Source organism: Eucyclogobius newberryi, unplaced genomic scaffold, assembly GCF_026437365.1.
Source record: "Eucyclogobius newberryi isolate DKJ021-1_F unplaced genomic scaffold, fEucNew1.0.hap1 SCAF_14, whole genome shotgun sequence".
Lineage (NCBI taxonomy): Eukaryota > Metazoa > Chordata > Actinopteri > Gobiiformes > Gobiidae > Eucyclogobius > Eucyclogobius newberryi.
Genome location: NW_027315768.1, coordinates 12,615,995 through 12,632,586, shown reverse-complemented (window position 1 = coordinate 12,632,586; position 16,592 = coordinate 12,615,995). Strand labels below are relative to the sequence as shown.

Below are 16,592 nucleotides of genomic sequence, written 5' to 3'. Positions count from 1 at the left end.
TTTGAACACAAAGATAACGATGGCGGATTTGTACTGGTCAAAGGAAACATGAATGAAAGTGTGTTTACTATATAAATGTATATGGTCCACCAGGAAGTGACCTCACTTTCTATCCCGAAGTTACAGATCTGATTGCAAACCACTCTGAGAGAACCCTTGTCTGTGGTGGAGACTGGAACTTACATGTTCAGACGATATTAGATTAGTCTCAAACGCACAAAGTAATGCTAAATCTATAAATAATCAATATCTGGAGAGAGGTGAATCGTAAAGTCCACCAATATTCACATTTTTCCACCCACTTAAGATCTATACTAGAATAGACTACTTTGCAAAAAAGATAGATCCAGACGGTCCTAAGTGAGCATGCCCTTATTTACATCACTGTAGATCAGGAACAGGAACAAAAAACACACTTTGGAGATTTAATAGTTTACTCAAGGACCCTCAATTTATAAAAACAATGTCAAATGACATCGAGATTTATTACGAGGAAAACTACAATGGTGAAGCTTTGGGGGGCAGAGTAACTGCTGTCGCCTCAAGCAAAAAGGAACAAATGCAGAAAAAAACTAAACGATTTACAAAACAAGCTATAGATGTCAGAAGCTAAACATGCCAAAAACAAGGATCCTCAAATGCTACAGGAATTAGAGGTGAGATTAATGACCTGGCCTCACGAGAAATCATTGCTCTTCACCAAATAAATAAAATAAATAAAATAAAATAAATAAAATAAATAAAATAAATAAAATAAATAAAATAAATAAAATAAATAAAATAAATAAAATAAATAAAATAAATAAAATAAATAAAATAAATAAAATAAATAAAATAAAATACATTAATAAAATAAATAAATACATAAATACATAAATAAATAAATAAATAAATACATACATACATACATACATACATACATACATATATAAAATTATATATAATCTAATTATATAACAATCATAAGAATTCCTGATTTCCGGTTATGGTGGGACTTCCGGTTATGGTGGGACATCCGGAAAAACAACCATAAGAAGTCCCGTTTGCAGTGTTCCAGAAGCCATGTGGGGGACCAGCAGCTTTGGTCTGATGAGAGCAGATTTACAGTTTTTGGCCTAAAGGCAAAAGGCGGTGTGTGTACATGTATGTGTGAGATGTATGTGTGGCAGTAAACTAACACGACACATGACTCTGAACACACCATCCCCACAGAATACAGGGCAATCTTGGGAGAAAGTCTGTTTGGCGTCTGCAAAAGACTTGAGCCTGGAGCTTCACCTTCAGCAGGACGATGACCTTAAACATAAAGCCAGAGCTATATACCACGGATACATTTTATATCTCCCAAGGGGGGCGTGCCAGAAAATGTTTGACAAGCCATGCTTTAAAGTGACAAATAGTACAAAAAGAGCTGATTAAACATAAAAAGGTTATGTCCAAGCTTTCAAATAAGGGCATACATTTCAAATGTTCTGATACTTCAAACTCAACTAATAATATGTTTACATATAATAATATGTTTACATATTATACATGTTTTAACACATTTTGGTTGGATTGACATGTATCATCTGAATATCATCATTGGAAAACAAAAAAATATGTTAATTTGTTGATGTTAATTTTTGTCAATATCGCCCACCCCTTGTTTGAATATTTGGTTGTTTGCAGAGGGTTTAGCAATGTAGTTTAGCAAGCAAAATCTGTGGCACATGTTACAAAGTGAGTGCAATTCCACATATCCTGCTCTCTCTGGACTTGCTGACAGAGGTTTGAGTTTCCATAGATGAGCAGACCTGACTGTGGCCATGTCTAGGCGGAGTGAGTCTACCTAATACCAGAGTCAGGCTGGCGCCGCAGTCTCCTGTCAGCCTACGGCATGAGCTGGCGTGCGCTTCCACACTCAGGGGTGTCTCTTGTATTTACGGCCTTTTTGACCCCCGCCCCTAACAAATATCATTACATCACTTACCCTGTTTCAGAGCCACTGCCAAGCACTGCATGGCCCACACTTCTCAGCACCCTTTTCTGTGACTAGCATTTACACCTGTTAATCATTCACTTTGCACTGCTTGTAGATCATGAGGAGAAAAAGATCATAAGATTCCAGTTTGTTGTGGATGTGTGGGCATGATGGGGCCTTTTATGACAGGCAGTAACAGCTGCTGTAGAGCGCAGCCCCTGTGATAGAAGCTGTGAGGATGAAACCTGGCTGACCTGATTTATTAGTACACCAGATCCTAGACGAGTTGCAGGAAGTATTTCCATATAGATTTTTGGGGGACTTGTCATGAGAGGTATAGAGGCCTATGTCCTCAAAAAAATTCTGGCCAGACCTCTCCTCTGAAAGTGGGCGGGGGGTCTAAAATAAAATCAGCTGTCACTGTCTGCTTGTTGGACTGAGGTGAACACATAGCACTGGAGCTGGCCTCCAAGACCGACTGGGATTTTCTATTGGTTTGGATAGACCCTGCAGGCCGGGGGTGCAGTGGCCACCGTGTGGGATTCTACTGAGCTTTTATCCTTTATTATCTACTCAACCGGTAGGATATTTTATCACTTTATACAACTTTTGAATTACTCCTGCTGGATTATCTTGAAAGGGATAAAAAGTATTCATGTGATTTAGATTGAAGTGAAACCATTGACATGACACACATTATTATACTCTGCTTCAGAGGGTCATGATATTAACTATAAACTCTAGTTTAATATGCATGAAGCTGACAAGGCACATGCTTCACACATAACACATGTTTAGAATACAATCATTCAACCTGTATTTTTTATACACAGATCAACCTTCTGAGGTGCATTTAAAACAGTGTGGCTTAAAAGTGACCAAGAGTAAATAACAGCAGCGACCTAAATAAAACCTAAATGTTAATCCCAACCTCCTTAGTTAACTTTACGTTTCATGAAGAAACATGACCCTTCGTGGTCCAGTTTAAAATAGGTGTGATTTATTTTTGCATGAACATGGTGCCTAAATTACTTCACTTTCTTGTTATTTGAGCTAGCAGCTAGCAGAGTGTCATTAGATATCACCTCACACTGTTGACAGATTTTTTGGGTTGTAAAATTAGATTTTTTACAAAAGACCTACAGATCAGAAAAGTTTAGATATTAAACATGTTTTAGCGATTCCCATTATGCAAAAATAATAATGCATTACAGTCTATCCTTCAGCGTTTGCGACAGCATTCAATAATAAATCACTTGTGCCACCAGTATACAGGCCGTATACATCGTTTTACTAAGGTTTTTTTACATTCTGTATTTTACATTAGCATTAATAGATTATTGTTTTGGACTTAATTATGCAACTCTGACAGAAAACCTACCTTATAGATATTAGTCTGTTTGAGGCTTAGTCAGAAGAGACTGCCATACCTTGTCACAATCAACAGGGGGAGGCCCTTCCACAGGCAGCTTCAGGAGCAAACACAGCTACACTTCAAACCAAAATGGCCAAAAATAATACTAAGATAAGATACTATAAAAATGTTTTTCTCTTCTGTTGTGCACTTAAATGTCATTTTATCATATATTATTTGATGAGTTGAGACAGTGTATCAACAAGATACCCCCATTGCCTTTGCTATAATTATTTTCTGTCAAGCCTTGTTGACAGTAATGGCAGGTTCACATACTGTACATGTCATGTAAACTGTATACCAATGCACTAAATGCCAAATATAGCAGCATTCTGACACAGAAACAATGTTCTACTCTCCTCCAAAGACACTTAGAATATTATAGCTAAAACACCATTATACACCTACATTGTACAGAATAAAACCACTTTGGGAACGTTTAAATATTGTAGTAATATTGCGATGCTATTCATCAATGCAAGCATAAAAATCATGCTTTTCACTGTCTATACCACATAGCTGCTGGCAGCAAAAATCTCACCAGGGCAAAAAGAAACGTAACAAGAGGAACCGGCTTCATTCTGAAAACTCAAAGGTCGTCCCACTGACCAACTGTGTGGCCATGTACCAAGCAGCTGTCTCCACGCGAGCAGACAACACCAGCGGGGTACTGAGCATGGAGTTAACTGCTGCTGCTGCTCTTGTATCTACAGCGCTTCATCTGAGATAGTGGATGGCTATGGAAACTTCTAGTTACGCACATATTCACTCTTACACTGATGTAAAAGAGAGACGCTGTTTTAAATTGCTGGCCAAAACTTTGTGGGGGTTTAATGGGCTTTGGCAGGCTTTAGAAATGTAACAACACTCAAACTGCATGTGCCGAGAAATAATGTGAAAAGTGCCCTAAAATACTCCAGTCACGCTCCCATGAATTGTCTGTACACCAAGTTGGTATAGCCATGTTGCACTGTATGTTGAAAGAGTCGAGGGGATGACAGTTTGACAAATGACATACATACATATTGTGTGCATGCAAAAATAGAAAGCGATATAAGACATACTTCACTTCAAACAAGCTGTTTTTTTGTTATTGGCATTGCCTATGATTTTAAATGCTTTATTCTAAAATGGTTGGTATCGTTATGTGCTGTATGTGCTGCTTTTCCGAGAAGAGCATATGTCATTAGTTATAGACAGCAATTGCAAGGTGCACGCGCTTCATGCCAACTAAACTGAAGAGCCTTTTCAGCCATCACTTTGATTTCCGGTTATGTAGAAGTGGAGGCAGCTAATGATATTTCCTGCTTCATTAGGTCATGGAGGAATCAGAGGTCTCTTCCCTGCCTGGGGGAATAGCCAGCGCGAGGAGACAATTTGAAAGTCAAGAAATTGCATCATCACACAGTGTTACGCAGTTTCAGTTTCAACACAGAACAGTGCAGGTATTATACTGTGCACTTGGGTTATTGAGTCATTGAGACTTTGCAGAATCCGTCAAATATGTGTCTGATGCATATTGTGTGGCATGTGGTTTAATCAACAAGCAAGCACTACCAAGACGAGTAAAAACCTCTGCATTTTGTCTTGTAAACAAAGATTTAAAAGGGCAGTTACTTTGCTCTGTAACAGAAAAGAGAACAGCTTGAAATAGTTTTGATCTTTGTTCCATCTGTGATGACCCTTTCTAAACTGTGCTAAGCAATCTGATCCTGCATTTTCTCTGCATGTTTGTTTTGTATTGGAGCGAGGAAGCAAATATACTGGTAAACTCACATCTGACTATGGCAAAGAGAAGCTGAAGTGGCATTGAACTAATCCGAGTGGATGTGTGCGTGTGTCTGTGTGTGGCGTGCACATTTATCAACTGTGTTTGACACCCTCTGTCTGCATCATCACAGGAAACGTCTAACTCTGAAGTGACGGTGTCAGGCAGCAGGCAAGTCCTCTCAGGCAGTCAGCTAAATCACAACCACCAAACTATGGTATTTGCTCATTCTATCTTTGTCACTATAGTTTGTTATTCATATTAAGGAGCTAAATCTGATCTTGTTGTCTATATCTCTTAATGTAGGTCTCTTACAGTGGCAGTACACTGGCTTCCAATTTTGAAAACCATGAAAATGAGACAGGTAAGTATTAATGATAAATATAATGTATCATCATAACATTTACATGCTTTCATTTACATAAATGTCCCTGTTAACACGTAGACGAGGATCAGCCCAGATACACAACCAAAGAGCTGAGAGATCACTTTGAGAAAACAATAGAGGAGGCTGCACCCCACAAACCAGCAAAGGTAAACCATTATAAACACACATAAACACACATTCATTCACACATTTCATTTTCTAATTAAAGTTTAAAAATAAATGTACATTTATGTTTTAGTTTATATGAAATGTATAAAGACATCTAGAAATATATATACATCTTTTTTTGTCCTTCAAAAGATTACCCGTGACATCAATCGGTCAAAGTGGGCTTCAAACATGACCCAAAACGACACAATGTCCAGTGAAGCATATGAAGCATCTATAACTGCAGCACACGATGACACTGGAGCGGCAATGATGGATTACAATGATTTTCCGCCACCACCAGCTGATGATTCTGACTACCTGCCACCCCCACCTCCAGATTTATTGCAAATGCCACCGGAGAATCATGACATGCCAGTATTCCAGTACGCACCAGAGCCTGAAGAACCAGCCCAATCCTCCAAGTGCACCCTCAGCAAAGACGCTTACTTCAAACAGAGGAGTCAGAGTGAGCTCAAACGTCTCTACAAGCACATTCACCCGGAGGTTCGGAAAAACATTGAGAAGGAGATTTTTAGCGATGTCAAGGAAAGTGTTCAGAACCAGGAATTCACCTATAAAGAATATGCAGAGGAAATGAACCAAGATGAAGAGGAGGAATATGAAGAGATCCTGCCGGGAGATGTACAGTCAATGCGGTGGATGTTTGAAAATAAGCCCCTCGACACCATCAGGGACGAATCTCCGGATGAGGAGGACGACGACAAAAAGATAACACAACAGGAAGTCATTCTTGGGAAAGATGTCAGACGCACCGCTTGGATGTTTGAGACAAAGCCCAGGGACAAATCAGAATACAAAAACAAAGTCAATAAATTGGACAAAGGAGATGTGCGAGCTGCAGCATGGTTATTTGAAACAGAGACCATGGACAAACTGAACAAGAGACGAAAGGAAGACGATTTAACAAAGGAAATTGTATTCACTGAGGAGGATGAAGACTCCACCATCAACATGATCGATAACAAGTACATGCAGACCTTGGGGCACACGGAGACAATTGATGAGAGCCATCTGCTCATATTAAGGTCAGTGTTGGAAGAAATTAACGGAGACATGAAAACTATCACCAGCACTTTTGACACGCAGTTTAAGTGCGTCATCATGGGACAAGCAAGTGAGATCTTAGAAGTCAAATCCGTACGTAAAATTGAGACAGAAATGGAAAACTCTATTGCCTCTCGTTGGCTTTTTGACACTCAGCCACTAGATCTGACCAACACAGAATCCTCTACTTTCAAGCTTGTGTGCAGTCTCTCGATGGAGGACAGCAATAAGGGCGACTGGGGAAGGTGGCTGTTTGAAATAAAGACTTTGAGTTCCTTCACTGAATGGGAAAGGTCAAAACTGGAGAAAGAAGAGGTCATTGGAGCCGATGTACGCAAGCATTGCATGGTTTTTGAAACACAGCCGATGGATACTTTGAAAGATGACTCCAATGCTAGGCCCCAATCAATTGAAGATATTATTGGTGGCAATGTTAAATCTGCAAGAAACTTTTTTGAAACCAGTCCACAAATAGCCAGAAGAAATTGTGCAGCGGTTGGAAAACTGAAAAAGCGAACACTGAATGAGGAAGAAAAAGGAGATGTAAGACACCAAAAGTGGCGATTTGAGAGTCAGCCTCTCGAGCACATAAGAGAGGCACGGAAAGAGGTTATTCGCACCGTGAATGTTGAGACCGACCTGACACAGGAGGATGGAACGAGCTACAGGGCTGACGTGCGCAAGAACTGCTGGGTTTTTGAGACACAGCCAATGGATGGTTTGAAGGATGATTCAAACAGTCGGCCCACAACAAAAGAGGAAATTATTGCAGGTAATGTGAAATTAGCAAGGCATTATTTTGAAACTGCTCCAACAGAGGAAATAAAGGACCTTGCTGATGTTGGAAAGCTTAAAAAATCTGTGGCTCTTGAGGAAGAAAGAGGAGATGTGCGGCACCAGAAATGGAGGTTCGAAAGCCAACCACTGGAACAAATTAGAGAGGAAAAGAAGCAGGTTGTTCGTACCATTGACATGGAGGAAATAGATAAAGTAGATGTTTCAAACTACAAAAACATTTTTGAAAGCACTGAAATAAACCAAAGAATTGATGAATCACATAGGATATTAGTTGAAGGCGTCACATCTGGATCAGTGAAATCCAATAAAACCTTATTTGAATCAACTCCGCTTTATGCCATGCAAGACAGCTCCGGACACTTTCACAAGGTAAAAACAGTGCGACGAGAAGAAGTTGTTAAAGGAGATGTAACAACGTGCAAATGGATGTTTGAGACACGCCCAGTCGACCAGTTTGATGAAAGTATCAGCACGTACCAAATTATCAAGGGGATTTCCAAACAAGAAATTGAGTCAGGTGATGTTAAAACTGCTAAATGGCTGTTTGAAACACAACCATTAGACGGAATGAAATACTTCAGTAATATTGAGGATGAAGAGACAGCTGTAACCACAAAAAACATTGATGTCATGAAAGGGGATGTGAAGTTATGCAAGTGGTTATTTGAGACCAAGCCCATGGATATCTTGTACGAGAGAGAAGACCAAACAGGTGAATCTGAAATGGTGCCAAGAGGAGACGTAAAAACATGCTCTTGGCTTTTTGAGACTCAAGCACTTGATACTATCCACGATGAGACAGAGACTATCATGAAAACACGAACTGTGGATCAGGACGAAATCACAGGGAAAGATGTTAGAACAGCCTGTTTTCTGTTTGAGACTGAGAATTTTGAAAAAATGACAGGGGAAGAGGAAAATTCCTTTAAACGCATTACTGAGATTGACATTGCTTCAGGAGATGTGTCAAAGATGAAGTACATATTTGAAAACCAAACATCTGACATCATTACCTCCACCTCGGAAGAAGCCAGACAAACGTTGAAGAGGGTTCAGAAAGAGGACATCCAAAAAGGAAACGTTGTGAATTGCAAATGGCGTTTCGAAAACCAATCAATAGATATGATACACGATCGTGAGGAGGAACACATTAGTAACCGCACAGTTTATGATATACAAGGAGGCGACGTCAACCAGGGTCGCTTCATGTTTGAAACATGCTGCTTGGATAAAATTCATGAAGTTTCAGAAAGTGACACCGAAGAAATTAAAAAGCGAAAAATTGTTTGCGACGAAGAAGAAAAGGGGGACGTGAGAAACTACACCATGATGTTTGAAACTCAACCTCTTTACGCCATCAAGGACAAGGAAGGTCATTACCACGAGGTCACAACAGTTACAAGTGAAGAAGTTAAAAGTGGGGATGTGGTTGGAACTCGGTGGTTATTTGAAACAAAACCCTTGGATGCCATAAAAGACACAGATGAAGTGTACATCATCAAATCTGTCACACAACAAGATGTTCAAAAAGGGGACGTCACATCTGCCAAGTGGAAATTTGAAACGCAGCCTCTCGATAGGATTAGTGAAGAAAGGAAAGCTTTACTACGAACAGTGGATGATATTCAAGGTGGAAACGTAAGAATGAATTTGAGTCGATTCGAGTCTGATAACTCATCACAGGAGTCTGTCAAAACCGTTAATGTGAGTGAAATACAAAAAGGCGACGTGAGAACAGCAAAGTGGAGATTTGAAACCCAATCCATTGACAAAATAAAAAGTATGAGTGCGGAAAATCTCATTGAAACTGTTAAAAAGGAGGATGTTGCAAGGGGAGATGTGAAACAATCTGTGTGGCTCTTTGAGAAAAACCCTCTCGATCATATTAAGGAAGTTGATGAAAACACAGAAACCGCCGTCATTCAGGAAGAAATCCCCAAAGCTGATGTAAGAACTACAACATGGCTCTTTGAAACTACACCATTTGATGACTTTAATGAGACCAAAGTGGAGAAGACTGAAATAATGGGCAAAAGCGTCAAAGGAACACTTTCTGAACTTTATAATCAAAAGATGGTTAGATCTGAAGGAATACTGATTGAAGCAGATGAAATTGGTGATGTTAGAATGGCTAAATACCAGCTGATGAATCAACAGGCTCCTGAAATTCAACGTGAGGACATTATCAGAGGAGATCTGCAAACAATCATGATGAATCTGTTGAATCAGCAAGAGAAAAGTGAGCGGCAAGTGGTGATAGACTCACAAGAGATGGGGAATATTAGCTCAACTGTGCAACAATTATTTAGCCAGGAGAAGCAGAGTAGTGTTGAAAAAGAGGAAATTTTACGTGGTGACATTCAAGAAGCAATAAACAACCTTTTCCAAGAGGGCAGGTCAGCAAAGCACGGAATACTAATCCAGGAAGATGAAAAGGGAGATGTACAAATGACATTATACTCCCTCTTGAATCAACAGGACTCTGCCTCTGTTGAGAAAGAGGATATTGTAAGAGGAGATATAAGAAGCGCTCTCCAAAGACTGTCCAACACAGACGGGCTAGATGAGTCTGTCAAGATAAAGGTAGATGACGTTGAAAAGGGAAATGTCAGCTTTTACTCCACATGCATTGAGTCCGGGGCCCTTGACTACCTTAAACAGTTCCACACAGGCTCTGATGAGACATATTCTGAGAAATCAGAAAAAGAGCAGATTCTCGGGGGTGATATCAAAGGCACAAAACGTATCCTCAATCAAAGCCATGTACATATTGAACGGAGCGTAGAGGACATTATACCTGGAGATGTTCACAATGCAGTCAGGGTTTTCATGACAGAACCAAGCTCCTCGACAGAAAAACTGCAAAAAGAAGAAATAGTAAAAGGTGATTTGAGAGCTGCTTTGACCTCCTTGTCTGAGTCAGTAAATCAAACCGTTGTTGTGGAGAAAGAGGAGGTAGTGAAGGGCAACATACCTAAAGCTTTGCGGTGCCTTGAGAGGGCTCAGAGGAGCCAAAAAGAAGTGGAGAAGCCAGACATTGTTCCAGGGAACATTAGAGGCACTCTGAGGTCCCTGGAGAAGTCCACAACCAGTAGAGTTGAAACTGTTGTTGATGATTTGGTTTCTGGTGATGTCAAAGCCACCCTAAAGTCTCTCGAACGGGCGAAGATAGCGGTAAAGGAGGTTGAGAAGGAGGAAATAGTAAGAGGTGACATTCATTTGGCAATGCAAAGTCTGCAAGATGCATCTTCAGAAAAGAGGACTTGTCAACAAGAAATCGATGTGCAGGGTGATGTGAGGGGAACCATTCAGCTGTTTATGGAGTCCCCATCTTCTCCAAGAATGCAGAGGAGAGTAAGCATTGAGGAAGACATTAAGGGCGATGTCAAAATGTCTATTAAGTCTCTATATGAGTTACAAGACGAGCAGAACCAGATGGAAAGGGAAGAGGTTTTAAAAGGTGATGTCAAAGGAACTATCAAATCTTTGATGGAGAATGCCCAGCGTGAAACACCCAAAGTGCAATACCGGAGAGTGCGAGTGAAAGAGAGCCCTCCGGTTAAAAATCTTAACACTGATGCACAGAGACATGTTCAAAAGATCAAAACGGCTAACACGGATCAAACAACAAAATCTATGTCAGTGGAACATAAAACTATACAGCAAAATCACGGCATTAAAACCGTCAAGACAGAGTTCCGGAACTTAAGCTCTTCCTCCAAGAGCATGATCAAATTGGATAAAACCAGAGTAAAAACAGATGTTTACATATTGCAATCAAATACTCCAGAGCCTGATCTGCCCCTTCCACCTCCACCCCCATCTGTGGTGGATGCTGATGTCCTTCCACCACCACCTCCACCGGCTGTTGAGTCTGACATTGATCACCTCCCTCCTCCGCCACCCCCGCTTCCCTGCGAACAGGACTTCCTCCCGCCGCCTCCGTCTCAACAGGAACTGGAGAGCATGCCAGCACCACCATCCCCAGGAATAGCCAAGAAGATGACAGTGAAAAGGGTTAAAGGTCCTATTGTCCACCCGGTCCCAAAACTTGAACCTAAAGTTGAAGTTAGTAAAACACAGCAGGTATCTGTGACGTCTGGAACAACCTTTGAGGAAAGCCTTTCAACAGCAGCAACGACAACAACCACAAGAACGATTCGGACTGAAATCCCGTCACCATCAGCATCACCACAGCCATTAAAGAAAGTTATTATTCCTGTAAGATTCACACCACCGCCGTCCCCTCCTCCTTCAATGAGAGGGAAAATGAGTAGATTTAGCACACCGCTAATGCAAGCTGAAGTGAAGTTTCGCCGGCTACGTGACGAAACACCTCCGACCACGCCCACTCCCCCTCCATGTTACACGCCTGATTTAATGGACTCACTTTTAACAACAGATACAGAAGAGGTTACGAAAAATGCATCACATATTACAAAGAGCCACAAATCTCATGAATCAGCGAAGCAGGTTGTCATTGCAGATACAAAAAGCACTGCAAGCAACAAGAAAAATGTAACAGGCGTAATTATGTCTTCTTCAAAACAGCAAAGTGTATCTAATGAGAGTTTGAAGGTTGTCTCTGTTCAGAAGACCTCATCTGTTTCTGTTGTTAAGCAACAGACACACACTGCATTAACACAGAAAGAGGTTTCTATTTCCTCAACCGAGTCGCTCAAAGCTCAAACAAAACAGAAGCAAATTACTGAAGGAAAGATAGATAGCATTAGCCAAAAAAACATGGTTACATCTCAGAAAGAATCATTTACAAGTGAGACTATTCCAACTATGCCGAATGTTAATTCTAATCAGGCCCAAATCGCTGGAAATCAGATCGCTGTTAAAACTGAGCCTGAATTAACAGACTCAAGTTTGAGTAAGAACACTAAAAAAGATGTTTCAGATAAAATTCAACCTTCGCCTCAACTCAACAAGAAAAAGAAAAAGGATAAATCTCCAACTAATAAACAAGAGAAGGATCAACCACCTCAATCAGACAATACATCAAACGGTAAATCAGGCAAAGGTCAACAAAAGGTCAAAAAGACATTAAAGCAAGACAAACAGCTGGACACAACAATAAAAGGTGAGAATAAACATAATGTGAACAACATGGAGGTGAAAGTTGTCAGTGAATCTCAACAAAAGCTGGAGGAGAATAAAGATAATGCCTCCTCGAGTTTAGTCTCTGGCAATTCTGCCAGCATAACCTCACCTCCGGAAACACAGTCTACACCAAAGAAGAAAAAGAAGTCCAAAAAGTCCAGAGGCGTGGTGCAGCAACTTCAAGCTAAAGAAGTCTGCAGTGAATCAAAAGTGGAAGTTGCAGAGAACAAAACATCTACACAAATACAGAAGAGTATAACCATTTCTCAGGTTCACACAAGTGAACAAAAAGAGCAAATTGAAGTAAAGGAAAATGTATCAACTACAGTAAACAAAGAAGTTAAACATTCGCAAGAGCAAAGATTAATCCAAAGGGAAGTTAAAGAACCTGAGAAGAAAAAAGAAACGTCAGTGTTGCAGTCAAGCATAAAGGAATCCCCAGAAAAGAGCAGAGTCGTCCCGATTACTATGACAGGCAAGAGTGAAGAAAAGGAAGAGCTGAAGCCTGTAACACGAGCGGTGAAATCGAGGCAGGAGCAAGTTCAAATGTTAATCTCTCATATCGTAGAGCTGCAAAAAGAAAAGTGTGACTTCAAATCTGTGAAAACATTGCTTACTACAGTCCCCGATTGGCTCATCAGCCCTGAAAGGAAATCTGAACTGGAGACGTCTTTGAGTAAAAGGGAAACTACAGATTTTCTTTCTCGTGTAAAAATAATAGCGGAGGGTTTTCTAATGAAACTGGATGATAATGAGACAATGGAAAAGCATGAATGTAAGCTGGTTTCTGAAAAAGTTGCCTCAAGTGGAGCATCACAGAGAATATCCAAACTTAGTATAGGCTCCTCTAAAGTTGAAACCCAAATAACAACTAGGACTGAGAAAAGAAAAGAGGAGGTGAGTCAAAGTAAATGTGTGGACCTTCGAGCGCCCTCGCCATCACTGAGGATGCGGCCTCCCTCACCCACTTTCATCACCATAGAATCAACACGAAGAGGCGCTTCCCCGCAGAGAGTCACCCCTTCTCCCACTCCACTGCACAGGCCACTCACACCGCCAACACCTCCGCCACGCAGGTCTGACACGCCAACAACTCGCCTCACAAGAATCACACCGTCTCCAACCTTTGACAGAGCAGAGAACCTGGCCAGACTAAAAGACACAACAGCCAAGCTCTCCCGCGGTGTGACCCCACCACCGATACTAGCATCGCAAACAACAGAGAAGAGATCTGAGACTGTGGAATCCACTGCATCGTTCAAGCACCAAATCAAAATTGAGGGTCAAGTGATGGAAACAAAAACTTTGACGACTGAGGAAAAGGATTTAACAAAACAAATGGAGGAAATGCTCTTGAATGATGTCCGTAGTAGAGGTGACACTCACATACCTGACCCAGAAGATGAGGGGATCTCAGCGTTGACCTTTGCCTCTGTTAGAGAAAAGATGGAGTTTTTTGAAGAGGCTCGAAAGGCAGAAATAAATAAAACCTATGTGCGCAAAGAGCCCATTTCTATTCCTGAGCGTTTAGGGCCTGACATGGAGGAGGGGAATGTGGAAGAAGTGAAAGAAATAGAAGAAGACGAGCTTCCCCAGGCAGACCTTTCAAGTCTGGTAAACAAATTTGAACCACCGAATGAGAAAACATTTGAAGATACAAAAGAACTCATTCCTCGTGCTGAGCAGCTTCACAATGAAGCTGATAGCGCTGAAAAAAACAAAGTAGAGCAGGAAATGCCAAATTTTGACATTCAGGCTATTAAAGATGTTTTTGAATGGGGTGAGCAAAGTTCCTTATTCAAAGATGAGAAAAGGGCTCAGGAGGATTCTGTGTCAAGGCTGAATGAAACCGCACCAGACACTTCAAAGAGGGACGGTCCTCTGGAAAAAAGGCCAATCTCACAACAGAGCAGTCCTCTTCCTCTTCGAAGAAAGAAAGAGGAAATGATGCAAGCTGAACCATCAGGATTTACCGAAACAAAAAAATTCACAGAGGATTTCTCAAATGTTGATGAATTTGGCAATGAGATGAGTGGAACACTGACAACTGTCACCCAGCACTCAGAAAGCACTCAGCGGGTGCCTTTCTCCTATGCTGACGCAGTTAGACGAAAGGCAGCGAAGCGAGCCGAGACGTACGATGAGGACGCCACTGAAAAACTGCTGAGGAATTTCCACGAAACATGGACAGAGAGCGAGACGGTTTTCAAGAGTCTTGGCTACACCGTTTCTTCTGAGGCCTCACGAGTTCTGTCGGAACAATCTGGTAAATGTCCAGCATGTGTCAGACCGGCATGGACTTGAACTAACGGGATGCTTTGTTTGGATGGATTTGATTCTAATACATACATTGCCTGTGCTATGCTGTAGGCCAGGCATGTCCAAACTAGGGCCTGGGGGCCAAAAGCGGCCCTCAGACCAATTTTTTATGGCCCTCCAGCTTCCTGCTATGTTGGCCCAAACAACAAGTAGTACTTTTTACTGTGAAATTGGGAAAATTCAGGCATATTGATACCAACCTATCATTAATGTTCTAGGTTTAATTAAAGGTGTGGAGGCTCAACGCAATCGCGTCAAATGCCAAATTTCGAATGATTCACTTTGTCATCCAATAAATTCGATATCGTCAAGTTGTTTGTGGCCCTCTGCCCAGTTTAAGTTTCAAAATGCGGCCCTTGGTGATAAAAGTTTGGACACCCCTGCTGTAGGCTATGAAACCATGTTTAATAACCACAATATTGGACTAAAAACTTGTAAATGCATTTACAAGTCCAGTGAACCGCTGACATATTGCTACACTTTTTATTTAAAAAGATCACTTCCAAATTGACAATTTAGACACACATGCGTAACATGTAATGAGTTTTTAAGAACCGTAGACTTCAACCAAACGCATCTTCGAAATAATCTTTGTTCAGTATTCAGGCTGTTTCTATCCATTTTTACATTTTATCTATCAATGCATAACAAGTTTGTACCTTATATGTGTGAATAACGACTCTGCATGTGTGGAAGCAGGAAATGTTAAAAAATGCTTATAATAAATGTTTTTTCACAGCCTCCAGTTCCGAAGTCGGAGCTTTGCACGGTTTGTCGGAGGAGAGCATATCCGATGGACGCCCTGATAGTAGACAAAAAAAAGTACCATAAATCCTGTTTCCGCTGTGAACACTGTAGGAATAAATTAAGGTAATTGTACAATTTTAGGAGATACAGAGCTACAACCGTTGACAACAAGTGAATATATGTTTTTCTTTTCTTTTAGTGTGGGAAATTATGTATCACTCCAAGGACACTTCTACTGTTTACATCATTACAAACAACTTCTGAAATCCAAAGGGAATTACGACAATGAACTTGTACAGCAATCTTCTGGTGGACCTATCCCCTCGGATGAATGGAGAAACTCAACAGGCAGCCTAAGCTCAGTAGATTACAAAACACACAATCATGGAAATCTAGCAACAGATCCGAACAAACCGCAGGGAAATAAAATATCTGTTGTTTGGCCCCCGCAGGCAGACCACCCAAAGAAATCTTTTAAAATAGAAGACGACATTCAGTTAACTAAACCACAGTGGCCCCCACCAGACAATGCTCCAGACTCACCCACGTTGCACCACAGAAAAGCTGTTCCTAGAAGTGTCCTGTGAAGTTTTTTTTACCAGTCAAATCAACCCATAGCAAAGCAACGGCGAATATGAATATGGATATGGATATGGATATGGATAGTAAAGTATGGTGTTTCGCTGATGGTATAAAGTCAAGTGAGTTGAAAGGCAGCATAGATTGTAAGGATATTGAGGGAACTTTGTATATACTTGTAAATGGTGTGGGAGTGAGAAGCAGGTTGATTGTAAGTAGGTTAGATGTGCAAAGTGGACGTGTGAAAAGTGGCTGTAAAAAAAACAATCTACAAATTGTCAATTCTAGTTGT

The 16,592-nt window shown here is 40.8% G+C and overlaps 1 protein-coding gene across 3 annotated transcripts; it reads left to right on the top strand.

Moving 5' to 3' along the window:
* The first annotated feature begins 2,391 nt into the window (after positions 1-2,391).
* On the top strand, positions 2,392-16,164 carry xirp2b (xin actin binding repeat containing 2b). Of its 3 annotated transcripts, none has more exons than XM_072444319.1 (9): positions 2,392-2,543; positions 3,897-3,972; positions 4,694-4,822; positions 5,279-5,362; positions 5,452-5,509; positions 5,591-5,679; positions 5,834-14,921; positions 15,714-15,844; positions 15,921-16,164. In XM_072444319.1, exons 3-8 carry the CDS (start codon positions 4,697-4,699, stop codon positions 15,803-15,805), a joined length of 9,537 nt encoding a protein of 3,178 aa, XP_072300420.1. In that variant the 5' UTR covers positions 2,392-2,543; positions 3,897-3,972; positions 4,694-4,696; the 3' UTR covers positions 15,806-15,844; positions 15,921-16,164. The 3 variants fall into 3 exon arrangements, with proteins under 3 accessions (XP_072300420.1, XP_072300419.1, XP_072300421.1); XM_072444318.1 differs by having other exon boundaries at positions 3,897-4,044; XM_072444320.1 differs by lacking the exon at positions 3,897-3,972 and having other exon boundaries at positions 2,393-2,543.
* The last annotated feature ends 428 nt before the right edge of the window (positions 16,165-16,592 follow it).

Excerpts from the sequence above, each read along its gene's own strand:
- xirp2b (XM_072444318.1), top strand. The coding sequence starts at position 4,000 with ATGTACCAAGCAGCTGTCTCCACGCGAGCAGACAACACCAGCGGG. Across the intron at positions 4,045-4,693 it reads GAGCAGACAACACCAGCGGG|GTCATGGAGGAATCAGAGGT; the intron begins GTACTGAGCATG and ends CTGCTTCATTAG. Across the intron at positions 5,510-5,590 it reads AAACCATGAAAATGAGACAG|ACGAGGATCAGCCCAGATAC; the intron begins GTAAGTATTAAT and ends GTTAACACGTAG.